This window comes from Mustelus asterias, chromosome 1 (assembly GCF_964213995.1).
Source record: "Mustelus asterias chromosome 1, sMusAst1.hap1.1, whole genome shotgun sequence".
Classification (NCBI taxonomy): domain Eukaryota; kingdom Metazoa; phylum Chordata; class Chondrichthyes; order Carcharhiniformes; family Triakidae; genus Mustelus; species Mustelus asterias.
The window spans coordinates 107965084-107991130 of NC_135801.1; the positions used below are offsets into that span (position 1 = coordinate 107965084).

The following is a 26047-nucleotide window of genomic DNA, read 5'->3' on the forward strand; positions in this document are numbered from 1 at the left end:
GACCAGCCTATCTATATCATCCTGTATTCTAAGGCTTTCCTCCTTGCTATTTAGCACACCACCAATTTTCTTGTCATCTGCAAAAAAGCTCACCTACGTCTTCCGGCTCCACACACACATTAGGGTAATGGGACCCACTCTTTCCCTGGTTACCTTTTTGGCTTTAATATATTTATTAAACACCTTGGGATTTTCCTTTATTTGCCCGCTAGTATATTTTCATGCTCCCTCTTCATTTGCCTAATTTATTTTTTTAAGTACCCCCTGCACTTCCTATACTCTTAAGGCTTTCACTGTTTTTAGCCCCCTGTAACTTGCATAAGTCTCCCTTTTCCTCATTCAATCATGCATATCCCTTCTCTGGGGGACTTTTTAACTTTAATTTTCCTCTTAATAGAGGGATCAATAGCTGGGAGCATAGATTTACGGTAAGGGCAAGAAGATTGAGGGGATTTGAGGAAAAACCTTTTCACCCAGAGGGTGGTAGGAACCTGGAGCTCATTGCTGAAAAGGTGGTAGAGGTGGGAACCCTCAACATTTCAGCAGCATTTAGATCAACACTTGAAATGCCATAGCATGCAAGGCTACAGACCCAGTGCTAGAAAATGGGATTAGAATAGGTAACAAACACAATCAGCTAAAGGGTTACTTTTTGTGCTGCAAGACTCTGACGAGAATAAGGGCATCACTGTCTAGACCAACATTTGTAGCCCATCCCTAATTGTCCTTGAGAAGGTGGTGGCTAGCTTCCTCCTTAAACCATTATAGTCTGTATGGTGTAGATACTCCCACAGTGCTGTTAGGAAGAGTGTTCCAAGATTTCAACCCAGCAACAGTGACGGAATGGCTATATATTTCCCTGTCTGCATAGTGATTTGCAGAACTTCCAACAGCCCTTGTCCTTCTAAATGATAGCGATCAAATGTTTTGAAGTTGCCTTCGTGAGTTCCTGCGGTGCATCTTGTAGGTGGTGCACCCTATTGCTACTGTGTGTGGTAGTGGAGGGAGTGAATGTTTGTGGAATCAAGCAAGGGTTGCTTTGTCCTCAGTGTTGAGCTTCTGGAATGTTGTTGAAGCTGAACTTATCAGGCAAGTGGAGTGTAATCCATTGCACTTGTGACCTGAGCCTTGTAGGTGGTGGATAGGCTTTGGGGAGTCAGGAGGTGAGTTACCCGTGCAAGCTACCTGCTCTTGTAGCCACAGTATTTACATGTCTGGTCAAGTTTCTGGTCGATAGTCACCCTTGGAGTGTTGTTACGAAACCCTGTTGATGTTGGAACACTCGCACACAACCTGAAACAATGGTTTCCCGTGGTGTATTGTTTTTTTGGATATTAGCTAGAAACGTTTGCAGAAACAATGAGAACTGAGACCCCTCTTTCATCAAACAACAAAAAAGTATTTGTTAAAGTAGAGGAAAGATAATACACTACAAAGAACAATCTTATACTTCAGCCTACTAACAGTAAGCACTTAGTTCTTTGAAAGCTGAAAACCAAAAAGTATCTGTTTTCCCCCGTAATCCTAAACTCTACTGAGAACCCAATTCCCAAATAACCAAACACCTATTGGTCAAAGCTAGCCATTGATTACTATACCGTACAGTTTAAGCAGTAGAGGTAGCTTTGGATTAAAATGAACCAATACTTCAGATTGCTGCAAAGCATCTTTGTCATCCTTGATGCTTTCTTGCATTCTGTTTTTCCAGTCCCATAACTGTTTCACACAGTAAATGATGCAATGGCTTCAATAATGTAGCACAGTTAGGATCAAATTTGCCACCATAATTTACCAATCCTAGAAAGGACCTTAATTGTGTCACATTCATAGAACGTGATGCTTCTTAAATAGCATCCATCTTTTTCGGTGCTTTATGTAGATCTTTACTATCAATAACGTGACTCAAATACTGGACTGACGTCTGGGAAAAGTCACACTTTTTTCTTTCTTGATACGCATACCATGCGCTTGAAGATGTTCCAATGATGCTTCTAAAATATTCAAGTGCTTTTGTTCACTGGACCCTGTAATTAGAATATCATCCAGGTAATGTACACCAGAGAGACCAGTTAAAATCTGATCCATCAATCTCTGGAGTAGGGCTGGTGTGGATGTTATTCCAAAAATCAGTCTTTTATAGCAAAAAATATCTTTGAGAAATTATGATAAGCATTGGTTGTGATTCAGTGGCTACATGCAGCTGTAAATATGTTTGTGAAAGATCAATCTTGCTGAATTTCTGCCCACCTGATACCCAGCAAACACATCTAAAATGAAAGGAATCAAATTTTGATCTCACAATACCGAATTTATGGCCGTCTTAAAATCATCATCACATATATCAACTAAACCATCTGGTTTCATGACTGGTATGATGGGGGTACTCAGTCACTCATTGTAACTGGCTCTAGCAGACCAGTTTAAAGTTTATTAATGTCACAAGTAGGCTTACATTAACGTTGCAATGAAGTTACTGTGAAAATCCAAGTCGTGCTATTTCTTCAACCTTGGAATGAATTGCATATGGCACTGCTTCTTGCTTTGAGATTTTTTGGTTGACTATTTCGCTTTATCTTGAACGAGCCCAGTGGTTCTTCAGATACTTTCTTGTTTTTATCCAGAAGGTGTTGTAGATCTCTTTTGACATTTACCAGTCTATTGACAGCACTCCAGTTAAGCCTTATCTTCTCCAACCATGATCTCCCAAACAGAGCTGGAAAAGTACCATGGAGCACATGGAGAGGCAACTCCACTGTTTGTCCACTTTTTTCCCCAGACGTTCTTGCATTCCATCAGGCTTTGGCACCATCACAATAGGAGAGCTCCAATTGCTAGAACTTAACTCAAGGGTGTCATTTTTCAGCAAAAACTCAATCTCCTTTTATACTTGTGCTAATTTAGCTGGATTCAACCGATATGGATCTTGTTTGATTGGATAGTGGGGAATTCAGCAATGGTAATGCCATTGAATGCCAAGGGATGGTGGTTAGATTCTCTATTGTGGGAGATGGTCATTATCTGGCTCCTGTGTTACACAACTATTATTTGCCACTTGTCAGCACAAGTGTGGATATTGTCCAAGCCTTGCTGCATTTGGGAATCATAGAATCATAGAAACCGTACAGTGCAGAAGGAGGCCATTCGGCCCATCGAGTCTGCACCGACCGCAATCCCACCCAGGCCCTACCCCCACATATTTACCCGCTAATCCCACTAACCTACGCATCTCAGGACTCTAAGGGGCAATTTTTAACCTGGCCAATCAACCTAACCCGCACATCTTTGGACTGGAATGGTCTGCTTCAGTTTTTGAGGAATAATCAATAGTGCTGAACATTGCGCAATTATCAGCGAGCATCCTCAATTCTGACCTTGTGATGGAGGAAGGTCATTGCTGAACCAGCTGAAGATGGTTGGGCCTAGGACACTACCCTGAGGAACTCCTGCTATGGAACTGAGATGATTGACCTCCAACCACCACAAGCATCTTCCTTGACACTGGGTATAACTTGACCAACAGAGGGTACACCTCCCCCCCCCCCCCCCCCCCCCCCCTCCCCCAAAAGATTCCCATTGACTCTTCAGTCAAATGTTGACTGAGTTTGCAGTATCCAGTGCCGTCAGCCATTTCTTGACGTCACGTGGAATGAATCAAATTGGCTGAAGACTGGTTTCTGTGATGCTGGGTATCTCTGGAGGAGGAAGAGATGACTAGGGTGGCACGGTAGCACAGTGGTTAGCACTGCTGCTTCACAGCTCCAGGGTCCCGGGTTCGATTCCCGGCTCGGGTCACTGTCTGTGTGGAGTTTGCACATTCTCCTCGTGTCTGTGTGGGTTTCCTCCGGGTGCTCCGGTTTCCTCCCACAGTCCAAAGATGTGCGGGTTAGGTTGATTGGCCAGGTTAAAAATTGCCCCTCAGAGTCCTAAGATGCGTAAGTGAGAGGGATTAGCGGGTAAATATGTGGGGGTAGGGCCTGGGTGGGATTGTGGTCGGTGCAGACTCGATGGGCCGAATGGCCTCCTTCTGATGTATTGGTTATGAGATGACTTGGCTTTTTCTATCACTTATTTGTGCTGTTTGGCACAAGTAGTCCTGTGCTGTAGCTTCACCTCCGTTAAGAACAATGCCTGTCTTTCTGTGGGTTATGTGGAGCACTCCTTGTTCCAGTCCTGCTCAGAGCAGCTCCCACAATTCTTCCTGTTACTGCAATGATGCCCCTTCATGATTTTGTCTGGACCTGGAAAAATGTATCGTGTCCCCCCCCCCCCCCCCCCCCCCCCCCCCACACACACACACACACACACACACTTGACAGGGCACTCAACTTTGTTCGACCCATTTCCTGGACCTCTACCCTCACCCCTTCCCTCCCAGAACCAAGCGAGGATCCCCCACCAACCTCTGCATTCAAAGGATCATCCTACACTATTTCTGCCAACTCCAGCATGATGCCAGCATGAAACACATCTTTCCCTTACCCCCTTTCCCCATCAGCATTCCACAAGGGCCATTTCCTACACAACACCTTGGTCAACTCCCCCATCGCACCCAACTCCCCATTTCTTTCCCACAGCACCTTCTCTGGCAATCGCAGCAGGTGCAACACTGTCCCATTCAAGGCCCCAAACACTCCTGTGAGGTCAAGCAGCATTTCACTTAACCTCCTTCAACTTGGTCCATTACATTCGCTGTTCTCAATGTGGTCTCCTCTGCATTGGGGAATCTAAATGCAAGCTGGGTGACTGCTTTGAGGAATGCCATTCCTCAAGCTGCATGCATGACCCCAAAATTCCTTTTGCTTGCCATTTTAATGCCGCACCTTGTTCTCATGCCCACATGTTGAACCTTGGCATACTGCAATGCTCCAGTGAAGCTGGAGGAGCAGCATTTCATCTTCCAATTAGGCACATTACAGCCCTCAGGGCTTGACATTGAGTTTAGAATGTGAACGTTCTCTTCAATCTAAATCCTTTTTTTAAATTGCGCGGCATGGTGGCAAAGTGGTTAGCACTACTGCCTCACAGCGCCAAGGACCCAAGGTCCAGTTCTAGCCTTGGGTCACTGTCTGTGTGGACTTTGTACATTCTTCCCGTGTCTGCGTGGATTTCTTTCAGGTGCTCCGGTTTCTTCCCTCTCCAAAGATGTGCGGGTTAGGCTAATTGGCCATGCTAAATTGACTCCTAGTGTCGGGATTAGCAGGGTAAATATGTGGGATTACGGGAATAGGGCTTGGGTGGGATTGTGGTCGGTGCAGACTCGATGGGCCAAATGGTCGTCTCTTGCACTGTAGGGATTCTATGATGAAATCACATACATTTTGTTTCTCAAAATTCAAAGCCCTCCATCTATGTGCACCCCCCCACCCCCATTTGTCTCTTGTTCTTCAGTTTGCTACATCTTTGTCACTATCTCTCCCAGTTGCAATATAATGTCCAATCCGTTTTCCCTTTCCTAGTTCTGATGAAGAGTCGGATTCAAAACGTTAACTGTTTTCTCTCCCTACGGATGCTGCCAAACCTGTTGTGTTTTTCCAGCATTCTCTGATCTCTTCTATGCAACCCAGCTAACATCAAAAGGATTGAATACAAGCATTAACACTGTGATCTAATGTATTATTTCCCTTGCAAGGCAAAATGTAGTATTAAATTGTTTGTATTATTTTTATTTTTTTCCCAGTTCCCCAAGTTTTGAATCGCTAAAATACTTTAGATATTAATGACCTATTTACTCTCATCAGAGCTGTACACGATGTGAAGGCTACTGACATGGGTCTGAACACAGTACGATTTAAAGCGGAAATCGATTTTGATGGCAGAATAGTGACAAGATCATACCTGGAGAAGCAAGACATTGAAATTGTCTTACAAGTATGTAACATTAAAAAACTGATTCTGCCTGATAGTAAACAACTCCATATAAAGTTGCAATATCCGGAGTAGTTCAAAACTTAAGGGAGATGTTAATCTGGTAAAATGTCATTGTTGCTATTAATTTATTTTGGGTCATATAACTCTTGAAACTTTGAAATTTCATGAACAAACTGCTCAATGTCATTTAGTTACAACATTGAGTCTGGGATATTAATTTGCACCTAATTTAGTCTGGAATGTTACTAGAAACATAAGACATTGTATAAATATAATTATTTGTTGGCCTGACATCCATTTCAAACACACAGCTGTTGTAAAATGAAAAGAAAAGGTAGGCAAATATACCCTGACTAACCTTGACCAGTTTGCAGTAACTCTTTTTTAAACTTGGGTGTGTTCCATGGTGAGATAGACAAAGGGGGGGGGACTAGAGTTAGGTGAAGGTCAAACACAGCTTTATTGAACACTGTTCACAGAAAAACAATATTCAATTCCTTCATAGGACTCTACAGAAAAAACTGTCTTAACTTTCAAGTTAACAGTCTCAAATCTACACTAGCTATCTTCTAACACGTGCTTCCGAGGATTTGCTTCACCCTATCACTATTTGAACTGTTTGTCTGAAAAGACTGGTAATACCCATTCAATAATGCTGGGTCAGGCTGTTCTTCAGTTTTTGAAAATTGGCTGATGTTTCAGAGTCTGTAGTCTTCAATTTGGGCATTCCCTCTCTGTCTGGGCTGATTCTGATCTTCGGGTCATCTCACCAGGGTGGTCTGGGTCTGGTCAGTTAGATAATGCTCGTCACGAAGTACAAGAAGTTGGAGATGTTGTATTGCCAGTTGAAGGCATTCTCTGGAGACGCCATCGAAGAAAGTGCGAAAAGGTTATTTCCTTCACGCCCTTTTTGAAACTTCTCTGTCCTATGTCCAATCCTTGTCACGTTATGCTTCTGGCCTCCTACTGAGCTGGGTGCCACCAAGTCTGTGTTGCATTCGTCTAATAAAGCAGTTTCATGGGAAGTGTAAACAACGGTTCATTCTGAAATAATGTAGCCAGTCGCACCTGGCCAGGCACTTCCAGTAAGAAGTCTCACAACACCAGGTTAAAGTCCAACAGGTTTATTTGGTAGCAAAAGCCACTAACTTTCGGAGCGCTTGCTGCTCCTTCGTCAGGTGAGTGGGAGTTCTGTTCACAAACAGGGCATATAAAGACACAAACTCAATTTACAAAATAATGGTTGGAATGCGAGTCTTTACAGATAATCAAGTCTCAAAGGTACAGACAATGTGAGTGGAGAGAGCGTTAAGCACAGGTTAAAGAGATGTGTATTGTCTCCAGACAGGACAGTTAGTGAGATTTTGCAAACCCAGGCAACTCGTGGGGGTTGCAGATAGTGTGACATGAACCCAAGATCCCGGTTGAGGCCGTCCTCGTGTGCGGAACTTAGCTATCAGTTTCTGCTCAGTGACTTTGCCCTGTCGTGTGTCGTGAAGGCTGCCTTGGAGAACGCTTACCCAAAGATCAGGGGCCAAATGCCTGTGACCGCTGAAGTGTTCCCCAACAGGAAGAGAACACTCTTGTCTGGTGATTGTCGAGAAGTGTCCATTCATCCGCTGTCGTAGCAACTTCTAGGCCTGTTTGGTTTTGATGGGGAGGTGATTGTCCAAGGCTTGCTTCATGTAAATAGCCTGTTCCAGCCCTGCCGTTTGCAAATTGCAGAGTCTGGTTGGGTTTAAACTTGATTTCCACATTTTGAGTTTTTATCCATGTTCATGAAAGGATATCAATATTTCTGTAACACTCCTGAATGTCAGGGATCATCTGACTACACAGCATTTTGGAATAAGATAGTGCAACCTTAAGAGTCATAGGGCCAGATTTTCACTCCCAAGGCAGTTCATGGTCTTTGGGATTGTTTCTCAGAACAGCATGTTCTGGAGCCAACCAGAGAGTAGGCTGTACCAAACTTGCTATTGTGCAATGAGATAGGATTAATTATTGACTGCATAATAAAGCTGCCCCCAGGCAACAACAATCCTAACATGATTGAATTTTGCATTCAGTTTGAGGGAGAGACTATTGGATTCCAAGACTCAAAATGTTAAAGGCAGTATTAAACTTAAAGAAAAAGCATGTATTTGCACAATGATAGGTGGCACGTCAGAAGATTTGGCAGAATGTGCCCGCGCTGGGAGCTTGCATGGTGCCCGCGCTGGGAGCTTGCATGGTGCCCGCGCTGGGAGCTTGCAAGGTGCCCGCGCTGGGAGCTTGCAAGGTGCCCGCGCTGGGAGCGACAGAGTGGATAGTCAGAAGCTTTTTCCCAGGGTGGGAGAGTCAATTAATAGGGAGCATAGGTTTAAGGTGTGAGGGGCAAGGTTTAAAGGAGATGTACGAGGCAAGTTTTTTACACAGACGGTGTACTGGAACTCACTGCCAGGGGAGGTCGTGGAAGCAGATACGATGGTGACTTTTAAGGGGCGTCTTGACAAATACATGGATAGGATGGGAATAGAGGGATCTGGTCCCAGGAAGGGTAGGGGGCTTTAGTTCAGCTGGGCAGCATGGTCGGTGCAGGTTTGAGGGGCCAAACGGCCTGTTCCTGTGCTGTAATTTTCTTAGTTCTTTGTTCGAATTGATGGAAAATAAGGAGATGGCAGATGAATTGAACAGTCTTCACCACAGAGGATACCTGTAACTTCCCAGAAATAGCTGTATATCAGGAAATACAAGGGAGGGGGAAGCTCAGGAAAAGTAGGCACCAGCGAAGGGGCATTGAGCAAATTGTTGGAGCTGTGGCTGAGAAGAGTCTGGGTCCTGATGGATTTCATCCTAGGGTCTTAAAAGAAGTGGCTAGTGAGATAATTGCATGAGGTTTAATTTTCCTGTATTCGGGGAAAGTTCCATTAGATTGGGAAATAGCGATTGTAACTCCTTTATTGAAAAAGGGAGACAGAAAGCAGGAAACTACAAGCCAGTTAACTTAACATCTGTCGTGGGGAAAATGCTAGATACTATTATTGGACAGTAACTACCTCCAGTGTCGTTTGCCACTCTGTGCTCAATTATCTACTTTGATTTTTTTCCATGCCTGCGTCGCTCAAGCTTCCGACTGAGGCTAGGCAAAATCCAAGCATTGCAGCTGTCCTCGAGTCCAGTGTTGAATTTCAAGAGGACGTAGGCATGAGTGGCAGATGAAGTTCAATACAGAGAATTTGGCAGGAAGAGTATGGAGAGAGAAAAGGGAGAAACACTAAAGGAGATGCAGCAACTGATGGAATATATATTTATATATATATATATATATATATATATATATTTAGAGTGCTCCAAGTTCTCGGTGCCATCCCCAAAGGGTGTGAAGGTATTGGAGAGAGTGCAGAGGCGTTTGCAAGAATGATTCCAGTGATGAAGAACTGTAGCCGTGAGGATAAAATGTGGCGGTTGGGACTTTTCCCTGGAGAAAAGAAGGCTGAGAACCGACTTGGGGAATGGATAAGGTAAATAGTGGGAAACTTCTAATTCATGAACATCAAGGACTAGAGGGCACAGATTCAAAATAATTGGCAAAAGGAGTAAATGTGATGAGGAAAATATGTTCACCCAAAGGGTAGTTGGAGTTTAACTTCCTGAGAGGGTGGTGGAGGCAGGTTTGATCAAGATATTTGAAATGGAATTTGATTATGATCTAATTGAGCCGGGGTAAGAGACTAGGTACAATGCTCTTTCAGAGAGTCACTGTGGATTTGATGGACTGAATGGCCTCCTGCGCTATTAAGGTTCTGTAATTGAACAGATATATGTTGTCAGTCTTTACTGTAGAGGATATAAATATCATCCCAGAAATAGTGAATCAAGAGTTGAAGAGGAGGGAGGAACTTGTGCCATTTCCAACTACCAGGGAAAGGGCACTAAGAAAATTAAAACTAAAAGCTGCCAAGCCTTGATCGACTTCATCCTAGGGTCTTAAAGAAGTGGCTGCTGAGATGGTAGTTGCATTGGTTGTAATTTTTCCAAATTCCCTAGATCCTGGAAAGGTCTCATCAGATTTAAAAATGATGAATGTAACTTCTCTATTCAAAAAAGGAGGGAGCAAGAAACTATAGCCTAGTTTGTTTAGTATGTCATTGAAAAAATGCTGCAATCTATTAAGGAAGTTATAGCAGGGTACAGAAAATCTCATTGCAATCAGACAGTCAACATGCTTTTGGGAAAGGGAAATCCAAGTTTGGATAATTTAATGTTCTTTGAGGAAGTAATGAGCAACGTTGATAAAAAGAAATCTGTGGATGTGGTGTACTTGGATTTCAGAAGGCATTTGACAAAGTGTCACATCAAAGGTCACTACACAAGTAAATGTTGATGGTGAAAGGATAATATATTAGCATAGATGGAGGATTAATTAGCTAAAAGGAAACAGTAAGCATAAATAGGTCAGTTTCAGGTTGACAAAATGTAATGAGTGCCACAGGGCTCAGTGCTGGGGCTTCAACTATTACAATCTATGGAAGGGTTTTTTCAGCATCCCCATGGCATGTTTCTTGTGGTGGGAGGTGGTGTGCCATTCGCCAGCAGCAAGATCTTCTGTTTGTGCCACTGAATACACCCCATGTCTCCTGGAAACCTGTGGAGGGGGTGTGCGGTCGGCAGGACCAGAAGATCATGCTGGTGTGAACAGCTGGAAAATTCTGGCCAATATCAATTACTTGACTGAAGGGACGAAATGTAAATTTGCTGGGGACATGAAGAAAACTAGGATGGTAACTTGTGAATGGGACCTAGGGAGTCTGCAAAGGATTATGGATAGGTTAAGTGAGTGGGCAGAAAATTGGCAGATGGAGTACAATGTGGGAAAATGTGAATGTATCCACTTTGTCAGAAAGAATAGAGAAGCAACATAATATTTAAGTGGAGAGAGATTACAGAATTCTGCAATCCAGAGGGATCTGGGCATCCTGGTACATGAATGACAAAAAGTTGGTATGCAGGTACATGAAGGGATTAGAAAGGCAACTTGAATGTTGGCATTTATTGCAGGGGGAATGGAATAAAAGTAGAGATGTTTTGCTGCTGTTGTACAGGGCACTGGTGCAAGTACATTTAGAGTGCTATGTACAATTTTGGTCTCATTTAAGAGAGCACATAATTGCATTAGCAGCAGTTCAAAAAACTGTTCGACTGATTCCGACAATACCTGGATGAGGGGGGTTATCATGTGAGGAAAGATTGGGCCTGCACCCGTTGGGGTTTAGGTGAATGAGAGGTGATCTTATTGAAACATGCAACATCTTGAGGGGATTTGACAGAAGGGAAAATATCCTTTCAGCATCCACCCTGAGAGACACGAGTACTAGGGCATGCAGTCTAAAAATAAGGGGTCTCCCATTTAATGTAGTTGAAAAGATTTTTTTTTCTGAGAGTCTTGAGTGTGCGGAACTCTGTTCCCCAGAGTGATAGAGACAGGGTCATTGAATATTTCTAAGGCAACAGTAGATAGATTCCTGAATAACAAGGGAGTCAAAGGATATCAAAGGTTGGTAGGAACATGGAGTTGAAGCCATCAGGACTACAATCAGATCAGCTTTTATTGAATGATGGAACAGGCAAACCCTAGGAGGAGTTGGCCCCTTGTGTTCTTGCATTTCAGAAGGGAGACAGAAAATGTCCACAGATTATAAAGTAGTCAGCTTAACGTCAGTGGTTGGCAATAGAAGAACATCTATGTCATGAGTAGTCAGCATGGATTTCAATTTTTGAGGAGATAACAGAGTAGGCAATGGCAATGCAATTTTTACCACCTATTCTACCAATGCTTGATGCTGGTAATCTTTTGTAAGATAATCCAATAGAACTAATGAGTTCATACATCATCTTTATTCTGCAGGAGATTCAAATGGTAAAATCTCCAGAAGACTTGGAAGCATTTATGCTGAAACATGGAGAGAATATCATTGACACTCTGGGAGCCGAGGTTGACCGGCTAGAGCGGGCACTCAAGGTATTATCTATTTGAACTATGTGTATACATGTACTTGTATGAGTGCTTACATGCTTAATTTTTTGTCCAATATCAAACAAGGGAAATTGCTAACCCTGGTCCCTGTGCTGTGAGGCAGCAGGTCTAACAACTGTGCCATCATGCTGCCCTGGCAGTAGGAATGAAGACTTGTGTTCCAGAAGTAGCCTATCTCTAGCCAAATTGTTGCTGTGCAGCTACAACACTGGTATCTAATATAGAAAACTGCCCAAATATGTCCTTTCCACAAAAGGTAGGCCAATCCAATATGGCTAATTGGCCGATTATTGCTCCATCAGCCTCCTGTCAAGCAGCACTTACACAACAACAAGCTACTTAGATTTTTATTTGGTTCTGCTAGGGCCACTTGGCTCCTGACCTTGTTACCTTGTTAACTACAGTCCCAATATTTCCTGACTCCTTTAAGGATTTGTGCACATGGACGCCAAGATCCCTCTGTCCCGATACACTCTTTAGAACCCTGCTATTAAGTTTGTATTTATTTTTCCTAACCCTTCTACCAGAATGTATCATGTCTCATTTCTCTCTTAAATTCCATCAGCTACTTGCCTGCCCATTTTGCTAACCCATCTATTCCTAGTCAATTTATATCATCCTCAAAAAGTAGTGATCCTAGCACTTGTAGCGGGATCCCTCTTTTTAACTCCACTGGGCTTATTTTAGGTTTGGTTCTCCGTCACCCAAACCCCACCAATGCCCAAGTGATTCTCTCTCGCCGATGGAACAACGGCCACCTTGCGTCTACTTCACTAGAGTAGCGCTCCCAAGGGAGAGAAAAGGAAACTGCTGCCTATCCACTACCTGGCAGCCTTTCCTGAGTGGGCGGTTTCGAAGCGCCCAGGGTACCCTCAGTTCTAGACTCCGGAATTATGGTAAGGAATATTTCATATTGTGACTTAGTCAGGGATCGTTGGTGAGAAATTGAAAAGATCAAAACGGACTCCAATGGAAGTCAAAGATATATATATATATTTATTAAAACATCAAGGTCAATCACCAAACACCAGGAAAACAACACACAATGCCTTATGCTCTAAGACTATAGCTATGGAAGGAATACTAAAACGGACACACCGGAATGCTTACTTTACACAAGTTTACCATGTCTTAAACTATGAAAGGTGCATGCAAAAGCCCCCCCTTTCCCCAAAGCCTCATGCACTATGATGATCTCGGGAACTTCGCGAATTACCAGGGGATACTCACAATCCTAGTTTAAATTGCTCAGTGGGCTTCGGGCTGCGTGCTGGAGACTAACGAGAGGCAGGAAACAGGAGAAGAGTGCTGCTATGCTGGTCCGAAGAGAAAAGAGAGCGAGATGGCCGGCCTGACCATCCTTTTATATTGTAAAACTTGAATTTTTTTCCTGCCAACTCCGCCCCCTTCCAACCGGCAGTTCCACAGACAAAGGCTTGCTAGTGTTATCTGCAGCTGCAGCTGCGATCTTACAGTCCATAGAGACCAGATGATCCCATCCCAGGTGGTAGGTCTCTTGCTGTCCTTTATTGTTCCATCGGAGATCGTTTAATTGTTAATGGGCTTCTCCTCGCTCTGGGACAAGGCCATTATCACCTGTATTGAGTCCAGACCAGGTGCATTGTCTTGCTGCTGGCCTAGTCTGGTGATGTCGTGAGTTCCTTTTTGTGCTGCTGATAACCTAATCAGCAGTCCGTCTGGTTTCTGGCTGCTTGCAATTTTTGGACTGGGCCCCTTCACACGCACGCACGCACGCACGCACGCACGCACACACACACAGGCTGGCTGAGCTCCCTGGGAAATTTTTGGTCAAGTCCTGCAGCCAAATGTGGCCACTTTCACAGTTCTTTAGGGTTCAAGTCCTTTTTCCAGCTCATAAAAAGGCCTGAGTTGCCCGAAAAACTTACACACTGAATCTTGAGAAACAGCAGTGTCGACCATCCTCCATTCTGATTTACTATGACTTGCTGTATTGTATCCTTGAGCAACTTTTTTTTATTAACAATGACCTCCTGTTCTGATTTTTTGCTAACCAGCTATTTTGTCAAACACCCTTATCTAGTCGACAACATCCATTGCCGTTGCTTCATCAATCTTCTCTCTTGCTCGACTAATCCAATTTAAATTTTGAGTAAGATCTGCAATTTGCAGATCCTTGCTGGCTCTCCTTTTATCAAACCCCTCCAAGTTGATTTGTTTTCTTCCTGATTGTTTCTAAAATCCTACCCACCGCTGATGTTAAATTAACTGGCCCATGAATACTAGGAATGTCCTTGCACCCTTTCATGAATGTAGGCTTAAATTTGTTGTTTTCCAATCTCTGGCACCTCCTTTTCGTACCTAGGTAAGATCAGGAGGTTACGGCAGTCCATTCCATTAAGTCCACCCACAGTTCTTCGTTACCAATCAAGTCTTAATACAGTATTCATTCATATCCAAGTGTTCCTTGTGTTTCGAGGCAAATATGAATAAAGGGATTTGGCAGCATGATTAAAATATAGTATTAATCGTCAAGCTATTACAAACACCGTAACCAGTCACGGAAGACCACTGTCCTCCCCTACAAACTTAAGAAACAACATATGCTAAACTTTTAAGCTTCCTATCCTCTTGCAACTGAAAATCTTGTGACTATAGGAATGTTTCCTGCCCTTGTGAAATAGTTTGGTTTTGAAAGAAAACAAATGTTGCTAATCTATACATACTGTTCTTATTTCAGCAAAAATATCCAGATGTGCGACATGTGGATTTAGAAATTTTATAGTTATTGTGGACTATGAAGATGCCTGGAGTGTCTGATGAAGAACACTGCAAATACAGAGAAAAATATTACCTGTCGCCATTACTGCAATGCCTATTGTGGCTATTATAAGCTATTTACATCACATTGTTATTACACTCATTAGATATTACACAGTATAAATTATATCAGATTGGTGATCTATGGAGTTGCAGTGCTATGGAGTGATCTGTGTTATACCTTCCATGTGGTTAAAGAACTAGTTCTAATACTGTTCATTAGCAAGATGACTAATGTGAATTAATAGAATGTCGTTCATCAGAATGCCTGCTGTAATGGGGGAATAAACAACTTTGTTTGCAAATTGCAGCAATTGCATAACTTTCTGTTGAAACATCTTAGTTATTTTTGTTGACTTATGTAAATTGTATACTCAAATTTCTCAGATTCAAACTACACCATTCTGTTCAGACTTGACAAAATGTTAGCAGAAAGGGTGAAACCTAACTTCAAATAAAGCCTTTTATTTATGGGTCCACTGAATTTACTGGTACAATAAGTATTCAAGCCAAAATTAATGGTTATTTAAAAAGAAGTCAATGTTTTAAAAATGTACATGTAAGGTTTTTATTTTGAAAACTGGAAGGTTTTTGGAGAGGAAAATGATTTTTTTTAAGTTCATAGTGTTAGTATTTCCATCAAATGAGTAGATAATCTCTTATTTTAATTGAGCAAGCATTAAATGGTAAAATCCAGCTAAGTGACCTCACAAAATATAAAATTAGAAACCCACATAAGCAGACTTTGTTGTTTTATGAAATGTTTGAACCAAAGTGTATTTTGAGCAGTAGTTGGAAGTTCAACAGCAGTGCTTTGCAGGAGGAGATGCAGTTTGCTCTTTGGATACTTGTTTTTTTAAATTCTCCCATCAAAATAAGTGCATTTTTCATATTAACAAACTTATTTAGATTAGAAGTAACTTTACTGCTTGCATGCAAAACAGAATTTAAACTAAGTAATTCGTGTACTCATCCCATGAAATCAGACATTCTGCCATCTCGGTTCAAAATTTCTTAAAAGCCAGTGCTGAAAATGCTCAACAGGTCTGGCAGCAGCTGCAGAAAATGTATTGTTATATACATTTATGATATCGAAAAATAAATAGAATCTGCTAGATTGTGTTTCCTGGCAAAGTGTTGAAGGTAGGACTGTTGAACCCAAAGCTGCTATGAATGTGTTAAAATAGTGTCCTTTGTATTGTGTTTCTTTAACCTACTTTAAAAATGTATATACAAGGGAACTAGGTGGTCCACTGGTTCACTAAACCCTTTTGCTCTTGGGGCCTAGTTGATAGTGTAAAGGCCTCTTCTTTCATAGTTGGATAAGAGTCCTAATTAAGAATTAGATCATTTCTAATGGTTCATGCTCCCAATTTAAATTGCGTGCATTTTGACACCTTGTACCGAAATAGTTGTTGTGGAAAGTAAAAAAATATATATACTTTTTCAAATCTTGTCTGAGGTTGGAATTAAGTGTCACTATTCAGGCATGGATAAGGAAATGTACCTTGTAGTTGGCAATTCAGAGTGCCCAGTTCTTCAATGATGGTATCCCTCACCTGGAGCACACGCAACCATTTTCTTTCAATTACAAATCAATTTTTATATCTAGCCTTCACCAAACATTTTGTGGCATTTTTATTTTTTATTAGATTATGTTTCCAGCATTGTAATTTTTTTTTGTGAAAAGGCTGAAATATTTTTTAATGTTTTTGATTTCTTTTAATCAACTGGTTTGAACTGGCTGAGGGAATTGTAATTCAAAAATAATGGACTTCTGTTGAATAGTAATTATTTTGTGGCACATGATACAAATTATTTAATTAAGAGGAATACATTTTCTTCAGATTATTGTACCTTAAAGTTAGCAAATAGATTTGGATGATTCCAGAAAATGCAGTGATTAGATTCCTGGAAGTAGAACTGATTTCCTAATTTATTAATCAGCTACTTTATCTCATCCTCTCAAGGAATGAAGTCCAAACTGAAGGTTTTTGGAGGGTGAGAAGCTACCTACAATTATCTTAATGCAACTATCTATGCAGGCTCCAAAGTCGCAGTGGGATTTTTAGTTATATATTTTAGAAGTACACCTGGTTGTGAAATATTAATTTATTTAAGGATCTTGGTATGGAATCTTTTTGTCTTTTCAAACAGTAATGCAGTTTGATAATTTTATGATAAATGTACTTATTCCTCCAAGCCCTTTGTTCTTTATTAAATTGTAATTTCAATGCACATTACCAAATTGGGTTTTGATGTAGGATTCAAAGGTCCTAAGTGAAAATTGTTACAAATAAATAATAAGCTAAAAGAGCCTTGTCTGAAGACCTTTTTTTAAAGAATCTGGCTGAAACTAATCAAGTGACCTCTACTGTGAAGAGTCATATTCATGCCATCTATGACTCTATGACTCTATTCCCTAGTCTAGTGGTTCCCAACCAGTGGGCCATGAAAAAATTCATGTAATAAAACTAAAACTAACCTTTGTCCTCAGCTGTGGTTGGCATCTCCAAGACCGTACAAATCTTGGGCCTCCTGCACATGTGCCAGTTAGGAAAGAGCCGCACATGTATGGTTTAGAATTTTTGTTGGTCAGGCCATGTGCATGACCAACAGGACTTGGAGTTGAAGACAAAGATCCCATGTGCCCACACAAAAAGCAAAAGCTCAAAGGGTACAAAAACCTGGGAGAAGTGAGAGACAGAGGTTTAAAAAAACACAAGAAAAAACAGTTCACAATAAGGGAAGAAAATAGGAGGTGTGCCTCAATTGTTATATAGTATAGAGGTGTGCCATGACATGAAAGGTTGGGAACCATTGCACTGGTCTATCCCTATTATCCTGCAAGTTTATTTCTTTCAAGGACCCATCCAATGTCCTTTTGAAATGATTCATTGTCCCTGACTCCACCACCCTTGTAGGCAACACGTTCCAGTCACTGCTTAAAAAAAACTTCCTCCTCACATCCACACTGCATCTTTTATCCAAACTCTTAAATCTGTGTCTCCTAGTTATTGTGCAATCAGTTTTTCTTTGCTTAAACCTAAACCAATCATAATTTTGTAAACCTCTATCAAATCTTTCCTTGGTCTCCTTTGCTCCAAAAAGAACAAGCTCAGCTTCTCCAGCCTAACATTATAGCCAAAATTTTTCATTCTTTGAACCATTCTAGTAAATCTTTTTCAAGGATCTAACTGCACATCAGAACTGGATGAAGTACTCTATAAAGCTTTGGTTAGGCCATAACCAAAAGTTCAGCCCAACTTTCTTGCTTTTGTGCTCGTTACTTTAATGAGTCCAAGATTCCATATGTTTTGCTAACCTCTCAATATATACTGCTGCTTTCAAAATACTTTGCACATGAGCCCTAGAGGTCTCTGTCTATACACTGTCTTTAGAGTGATGTTATTTAGTCTATAGTATTATCATCTTACAAAATGCATCATTTTACACTTCTCTGCATTAAGTTCCATCTGCCCCTTCTGCTAGCCTGTTGCCCCATTGCAGTGAATTGATATGATTGGCAAATTTTGAAACTGTTGTATTCCATTATCCTAATATTCAAAAAGTGCCATAGTCCTCGCACTGACTCTACTACTACTAGTTACTATCGTCAATACTATTGGTTACTATCGTCTATCCTGAAAGACTACCATTTACTGCAACTTGCTGTTTTCCATCCTAAAGTCAATTATTTGAAAACAAAGCTGGCAATGATTCCTATTCTGTTGGCATCAATTTTGTGCACCAGATTTTTATGCTGCAGTTTGATAATTATCCAAGTGCCTGTTATTTTATTTTTCCTTGATTGTTTCCAAACCTTACCCACCATTGATGTTTAACTGCTGTCTTGAACAAGGATTTACATGTGACACTTTGCCATCCTCTGGCATCTCCCTTCTATCTGACAAAGATTGAAAGATTATGGCAATCCACTCTCCACTCCACTTGTAAATGTTTGTAGGTAGATATAAACGGATTTCTTGGGTGCTAAGACTTGAAATCAATACCACTTGGCGTGCAAGGCATAATTTCAAAATTTGTAGATGAAACAAGGGAAAAATCTTTTTATGCAGTGAATAGTTAAGATCTGGAATGCACTACCTGAGTGTGATGGAGGGAGATTTAATCATTACTTGGAATAAACAAAAATAAATGCAAGGATATGGAGAAAACGGCTAGCTGAGTCACAGGGCTGAATTATATGCCTCCCAATGCAGGGTTGAAGGCAGGGGAGCAAGTAAAATTCAGCAAGGGGCCAACCTGCCATCTGCCTACCCACCCCTGCACACACCAGAATTTCAAAAGCAGAGAGGGTGCTGTTGGGCAGCCTACCTGCCAGTGGGTTAATTGAGGCCTTAAGTGGGCAATTAAAAGAAACCCATGCCAAGTGCACCTAACTGGGTAGGTTTCCTAGGTGAAGAGGACCTGGCTTTCCACCTTCCCCCAGCTATTAATCCCTCCGTGTTTCTCCCCCCCCCCCCCCCCCCCCCCACACGCACAAACTAGGTCCTGCCAGTTTGACGCTCCAAGCGCTCACGTCCTGAGTTCATCTTTGATGACAGTGGCCATCTTTGCTGGCTTGTCATTTGCCAGCAACTATGGCACTGTTTCTAAACCAAAAGATTTGCTTTGTTACTTTTTTAACAGACAAATACAGCTTGTGCGTGCTTCAAATTGATAACAGAATGTTGAACGCACAGAGAAGCCTCATTTTGTCTATTAATGGTCATTCATCTATTAAATGGCTATGGGCAGCTGGAGAGGATTCCCCTTTTCTTTAGCTGAACAGAGACCTTTTTCTGTCCTTGTCTCCTCTCTGGGACTCTTTTTTTTGGGGACTTCTCCCCTCTCCCCATTCCCTTCCTGGACCTCTACTCCTGGTCACCTGACCTGGATTTTCATGCCATTTTTTCTTGCACCAGTGTGTTGGGCCCAAAGAACACAAAAATGCTGATCTGCATGTGTACAGTCCACTCACAGTCTGTGCTTGCGCAAAAGCTCCAAGGTCAGTCAGAAGTTGAAGTTCCCTATCTCTGGTCTCAACATGGTTTTCATAACGACTTCTGGGTCTGCAGGATGACGAGATGGAGCAGTGTCTGCGGAAAGGGAGAATTCTCCTCCATGCTCACTGACAGTAGAGAGGAGGTTGTAAGCCAACTCATTAAAGTCTTCATTTGATTCCCCTGCACCAGAGGTCGCCTGGGAGCTTCTCCAAGATAGGGGTGCCCTTGTTAAAGTAGGAACCTCCCCCCTCCAAAAGCACATGGAGATCTCCCCTCCACCCCATCCCTGTGGACACTGCCTCCCCCAGCACAATGGATATGGATCATCCACACTCACAGGGAACCCCTCCTCATATGCACAAGGGTAACCCCCTCCCCAATGGAGCACCCCTGAAGGTTCCCCCAGCCCTGCCTTCTGTCATTGCCCTGCCAGGGTACTGCGTGGCCATGTCCCTTTCCCCTCGGGGACTATTTCACATTTTTAAAAAACAGTAGTAAATAATCAGTAAAGATAGGCAACGATCATCCACGATCCTCCTCAACACCGGTGCCCCACAAGACTGTGTTCTCAGCCCCCTACTATAGAAGAACAACGAACAATACAGCACAGGAACAGGCCCTTCGGCCCTCCAAGCCTGCACTGATCATGTGTTCCTAATTAGACCATCCGTTTGTATCCCTCTATTCCCAGTCTGTTCATATGGCTATCTAGATAAGTCTTAAATGATCCTAGCGTGTCTGCCTCAACCACCTTGCTTGGCAGTGCATTCCAGGCCCCCACCACCCTCTGTGTAAAATACGTCCCTCGCATATCTGTATTGAACCTTGCCCCCCTTACCTTGAACTTGTGACCCCTTGTATTCTCTGACAATGTTCATCACTATCCGCAACTCCAGCAATCTTTTGTGTCGTCCGCAAACTTACTAATCAGACCAGCTACATCTTCTTCCAAATCATTTATATATATCACAAACAGCAGAGGTCCCAGTACAGAGCCCTGCAGAACACCACTAGTCACTAGTGTATACTCCTTATACACCTATGACTGTGGCCAAATTCCCCTCCAATTCGATTTTAATGTTTGCTGACGACACCACCGTAGTGGGTCGATCTTAAACAATGATGAGACAGAATACAGGAATGAGATAGAGAATCTGGTGAACTGGTGCAACGACAATAATCTCTCCCTCAATGTCAACAAAACAAAGGAGATTGTCACAGAATTCAGGAACCATAAAGGAGAACATGCCCCTGTCTACATCAATGGGGATGAAGTAGAAAGAGTCAAGACCTTCAAGTTTTTGGGTGTTCAGATCACCAACAACCTGTCCTGGTCCCTCCCATGTCAACACTATAGTTAAGGAAGCCCACCAATGACTACTTTCTCAGAATACTAAGGAAATTTGGCATGTCCGCTACGATTCTCACCAACCTTTACAGATGTGCCATAGAAAGCATTCTTTCTGGTTGTATCACAGCTTGGTATGGCTCCTGCTCTGCCCAAGACCGCAAGGAACTACAAAAGGTCGTGAATGTAGTCCAATCCATCACGCAAACCAGCCTCCCATCCATTGACTCTGTCCGCGCTTCCCGCTGCCTCAACAAAGCAGCCAGCGTAATTAAGGACCCCATGCACCCCGGACATTCTCTCTTCCACCTTCTTCCATCGGGAAAAAGATACAAAAGTCTGAGGTCATGTACCAACTGACTCAAGAACAGCTTCTTCCCTGCTGCTGTCAGACTTTTGAATGGACTTACCTTGCATTAAGTTGATCTTCCTCTACACCCTAGCTATGACTGTAACATTACATTCTGCATTCTCATTTCCTTCTCTATGAATGGTATGTTTTGTCTGTATAGCGCGCAAGAAACAATACTTTTCACTGTATGCTAATACATGTGACAATAAATCAAATCAAATTAAAAAAACACTCCGATGTGTTGCGGGGAGTTCCAAATGTAGGAGAGAGGAGTTGTGCGAGATGGAGAAGACCACTAATTATATTTAACTTCCCACCCTTTCTGGGTGGGAAGCTCATTACATCACTGTCGTGGGGTGGGGAGAATCGGAAAACAAAATCTTGCCAGTGAGATTATTGTTTCTCGAATCTCATGATATTTTGTGCCCATGTCGCTGTTTCCGCTCGTGGGGTACATGGTGCTCTATCAGGCCCTGTCCCACCAGTGTGGTGGTAAAAACCAGGCCCTCACATTTTTGTGCAGAGTGCCAAAGAATCTGGAGAGAAAACTCGACCATGCAGCTGGAGAGCTACACATTGGTTTCCTTGCCTCAGCCAGCACTCTGCGTACAGAGAGCAAATTTCCGCCTCGTGATTGTACTTTTCACCAATACAGTTATTCCTCTACAAGAAACTCCTTGTGTGTTCAAAAAGAGTCTAAATCCCTACACTTGGATGGAGAGACTAACTATTGCAGCCAGATTTGCTGATGATACAATGATAGGTAAGGAAGTAAATTGTGATGGGAATACAAAACTGCAAAGGGATATAGATTAGTTAAGTAAGTGGACAAAAGTTTGGCAGACTGCATATCCATTGATTCATATGTGCTCTGCCCAAAGGCAGATCCTTGGCTCATTTTCTGTTGATGCTCAATCCCATTTCTTGTCAGTGGTGGTTTGTCATTGCCTTCTACTCCCAGGGGCAGGGCAAGAAAGCAGGTCCCAAGTCTACCTCAGCGAGAACAGGAATTGAACCTAAACTATTAATATTATACTAAACAACAGGCTAGTCAGCTAGCCAACTGAGCTAAGCAGGGTATGATGGGGGGAAGTGTGAGGAAGAATAAAAATGCAGAATATTATTTATAGAAATGTAGAAGATAGGAGCAGGGGGAGACCATTTGGCCCTTGGAGCTTGCTCCGCCATTCATTACAGTCATGGTTGATCATCCAACTCAATAGTCTAATCCTGCTTTTTCCCCATAACCTTTGATCCCATTCACCCCAAGTGCTATATCCAGCCGCCTCGTGAATTTAAATGGAAAGAGCGCAGAATGCTGTGGTACAAGGGTGTCCTCGTTCATGAATCACAAAAAGTTAACATGTAGGTATTGCAAATAATTAGGAAGGCAGATGGAATGTTGGCTTTTATTGCAAGGAGTATAAAAGTAGGGAAGTCTCATTACAATCGTACTGGGCATTGGTGGGACCTCACATAAAGCAGCATCTACAGGTTTGGCCTCCTTCCTTAAGAAAGGATATAATTACAATGAAGGGAGTTCAGATAAGGTTCACTGAGCTGATTCCTGGACTTAAAGCGTTGCCTTATGAGGAAAGGTTGAGCATAAGATTCTGACGGGGCTTGACAGGATAAATGCTGGAGGTGGGGAAATCTATAACTAGAGGGTACAGTTTAAAAATAAGAGGTGTCACTTTTAAGACAATGATGAAGAGGATTTTATTCTCTCAGAGGATTATTAGTGTTTGAAATTCTCTTCAATGAGCTGTAGGGGCTGGTCATTGAATGTATGCAAAGTTGAGATAGACAGCTAAGAGATTTTTGATTGACAAGGGAGTCAAGGGTTATGGAGGGCAGACCATAAAGTGGAGTTAGGACACAATCAGATCAACCATGATTGTATTGAGAGGCAGAACAAGCTCCTGCTCCTAATTCATATGATCTTATGGTTGGTGTGACCTGGAAGGTAGCAGCCCTTATGTGTCAGAAAGCAGAAAATCAGAAGTGGATGATTTGAGTGAGGGTCGGAAACACATCGTCTGCTTGGGTGGGGCTGAACTTGACTGGTTCCATTTTATCTGTCTAATGTTCAGTGGCTCTTCTTCCCATTTCTGCACGGATATCTCAGGTGTCCTTCAAGGATCTATTTTTGGATTCCTCCTATTTCTCATCTATATGCTGCCTCTCAGCACCATCATCAAATACAAATCAGTTTCCACTTGTACATTGATAAATTCAACTCTGTCTCACGACCATCCTTGCTTAAGTCCTCCGCTAAAATGCTACATCTAGAACTGGATGTGCAGAAATTTTCTCCAATATTAGAAAGAATTTTCAGTCCATGCCTCAAACTCTGCTCTATAGCCACATATTCCATTCCCCTCCAGGGAAACTGAGACTAAACCAGACTATTTGCAACCTTGGTGTCCTAATAAGAGTTTCAATCTCTCACTACAATTACCTGTTTCCATCTCAGTAATATTGGCTGTCCCCACTCCTGCTTTAGCTTTGTTGCTGCTGAAATCCTCATCCAAACCTTTGTTGTCTTTACACTTCACTATTCTAATCAGGACTGAGAGTGTGGCCAAAGGCAAAAAGGTCTGATTTTTGTTTTGACAAGAATCATATAATTATAGCGCCTTCATGATCTGCAGTGAATATAAATGCTTCCAGGCTACTTCGAATGGGTGGAATTATTAGACTTCAAATTGGTAGAAACATTTGTTTTCCCTTTGTCTACAAGACACTGGACCAATACATTTGTTTAAAACCAAAGTGATGCCAACATTTCAGCACTTAATGCGGTTAGTATATGCAATACAGGATGAAGTAAATACCAACACCATAATAAAACATTTCTATCCGTTCATCTTGTGCATGAATTATGGTTAGAGGAGTTGAAACATAAATATTCATTATTTAAGGAAGAAATATATGTAATGTTTATGTTGGTCTCAGATTATTTAACTTGATTTATGTTTATTTTAAGTTTCAGAGTTGTCCAATGAGATTGGTAAAATACTTAGGAGTAACTTGATATCGGCAAACTGGGTGCCACCAGTGGGGATATATTTGGATCTAACTTTCGAATCATGCCAATATATGAAATTCCAAGCCATGATCTAACATGTTGAATTTGATTTACCTTATGGCTCAGTTTGGACAGTTGAATGTACTCCAGTTCCCAAGGCAGATATTATGAAGCTTAAATGAGATTTTACATCAATTGTAATGAATTAGAAATGTGTCAGTTTCCTTATGTACTCTGATAACTACAAGCTCAAACCTTCCCACCACCTCTCTCAATCCCTCCACTATCTCTAAACACACTAACTTCTTGTTTGACATTCACTACTGGATGAGCAGAAATTTCATCCAATTAAATAATGGAGAGACTGGAGCCAATGTCTGGAAACAAACATTGTTCCCTAGCCATTGATTTCATCTCTCCCTGAGGCTGAACCAGACTGTTCTAATTCCAAGACGAGTTCCAACCACTCCTCTGCGCTATTACTAAGATTTCATCTTTGTAACATTGCCTGTCTCTACCTCTGTCTCAGCTCATCTGCTGATGAAACTGTCATAGAATCATAGAATCATAGAATCCCTACAGTGCAGAAGGAGGCCATTCGGCCCATCGAGTCTGCACCGACCACAATCCCACCCAGGCCCTACCCCCACATATTTACCCGCTAATCCCTCTAACCTACGCATCTCAGGACTCTAAGGGGCAATTTTTTTCCTGGCCAATCAACCTAACCCGCACATCTTTGGACTGTGGGAGGAAACCGGAGCACCCGGAGAAAACCCACGCAGACACGAGGAGAATGTGCAAACTCCACACAGACAGTGACCCGAGCCGGGAATCGAACCCGGGACCCTGGAGCTGTGAAGCAGCAGTGCTAACCACTGTGCTACCGTGCCGTCATCCATGTCTTTGTTACCTCGAGCTTTAAGTCTTGTATTAGTCCTGGTCAGCCACCCACATCCTATCCTCTGTAAATTTGAGGTTCTGTTGCCCTTGTCCTATGTCTTAATTTGCACCAAATAACATCCAGCCATCGCTTCGCAGCCAACATGAGATTCTGGTTAAGCAATGCTTGGTTTTAAAATGATCATTCTTGTTTTCAAATCCCTATTGGCCTGTCCTCTCCCTATCTCAATAATCTCCTCTAATTCCAACCTCTTGAGCAACTCTGATTTTAATTGTTCTACTGTTAGTAACCATGCCTTTAGCTGCCTAGGACATTGATATCTTTGCAGGTTGTGATGCTGGAGGAGATTATAGAGATAGGGAGGAGTGAAGGATTTGAAAGCAAAGTTAAGCATTTTACAATCAAAATATTGTTTCATCCACAGCTAAGGTAGATCAAGGTGCTGAGTGTGATGGGTGATTGGAGTTCATGTGAGTTAACACACAGGCAGCAGAGTTTTAGACAACCTCAAGTTTACAGAAGGTAGAACATGGAAGACAAGAAAGTTGTCACATTCACACCAGCAAGGTATTAGTGTTAGCACAGCTTGTGGTGAATCGTAGAATCATAGAATCCCTACAGTACAGAAAGAGGCCATTCAGCCCATCGAGTCTGTATTGACCACAATCCCACCCAGGCCCTATTCCCATAATCCCACACATTTACCCTGCTAATCCCTCT

The 26047-nt window shown here is 42.2% G+C and overlaps 1 protein-coding gene across 2 annotated transcripts in view; it reads left to right on the plus strand.

Annotated features, from left to right (window-relative positions):
* Positions 1–16366, plus strand: part of slc30a9 (solute carrier family 30 member 9) — a 100589-nt gene extending 84223 nt beyond the window's left edge. For both annotated transcript variants that reach the window (XM_078216833.1, XM_078216842.1), the window contains exons 17-19: positions 5739–5868; positions 11756–11869; positions 14604–16366. In XM_078216833.1, the coding sequence (XP_078072959.1) occupies positions 5739–5868; positions 11756–11869; positions 14604–14648 (289 nt within the window). In that variant the 3' untranslated portion in view covers positions 14649–16366. The remainder of the gene's footprint in view (positions 1–5738; positions 5869–11755; positions 11870–14603) is intronic.
* Positions 16367–26047: the final 9681 nt, after the last annotated feature.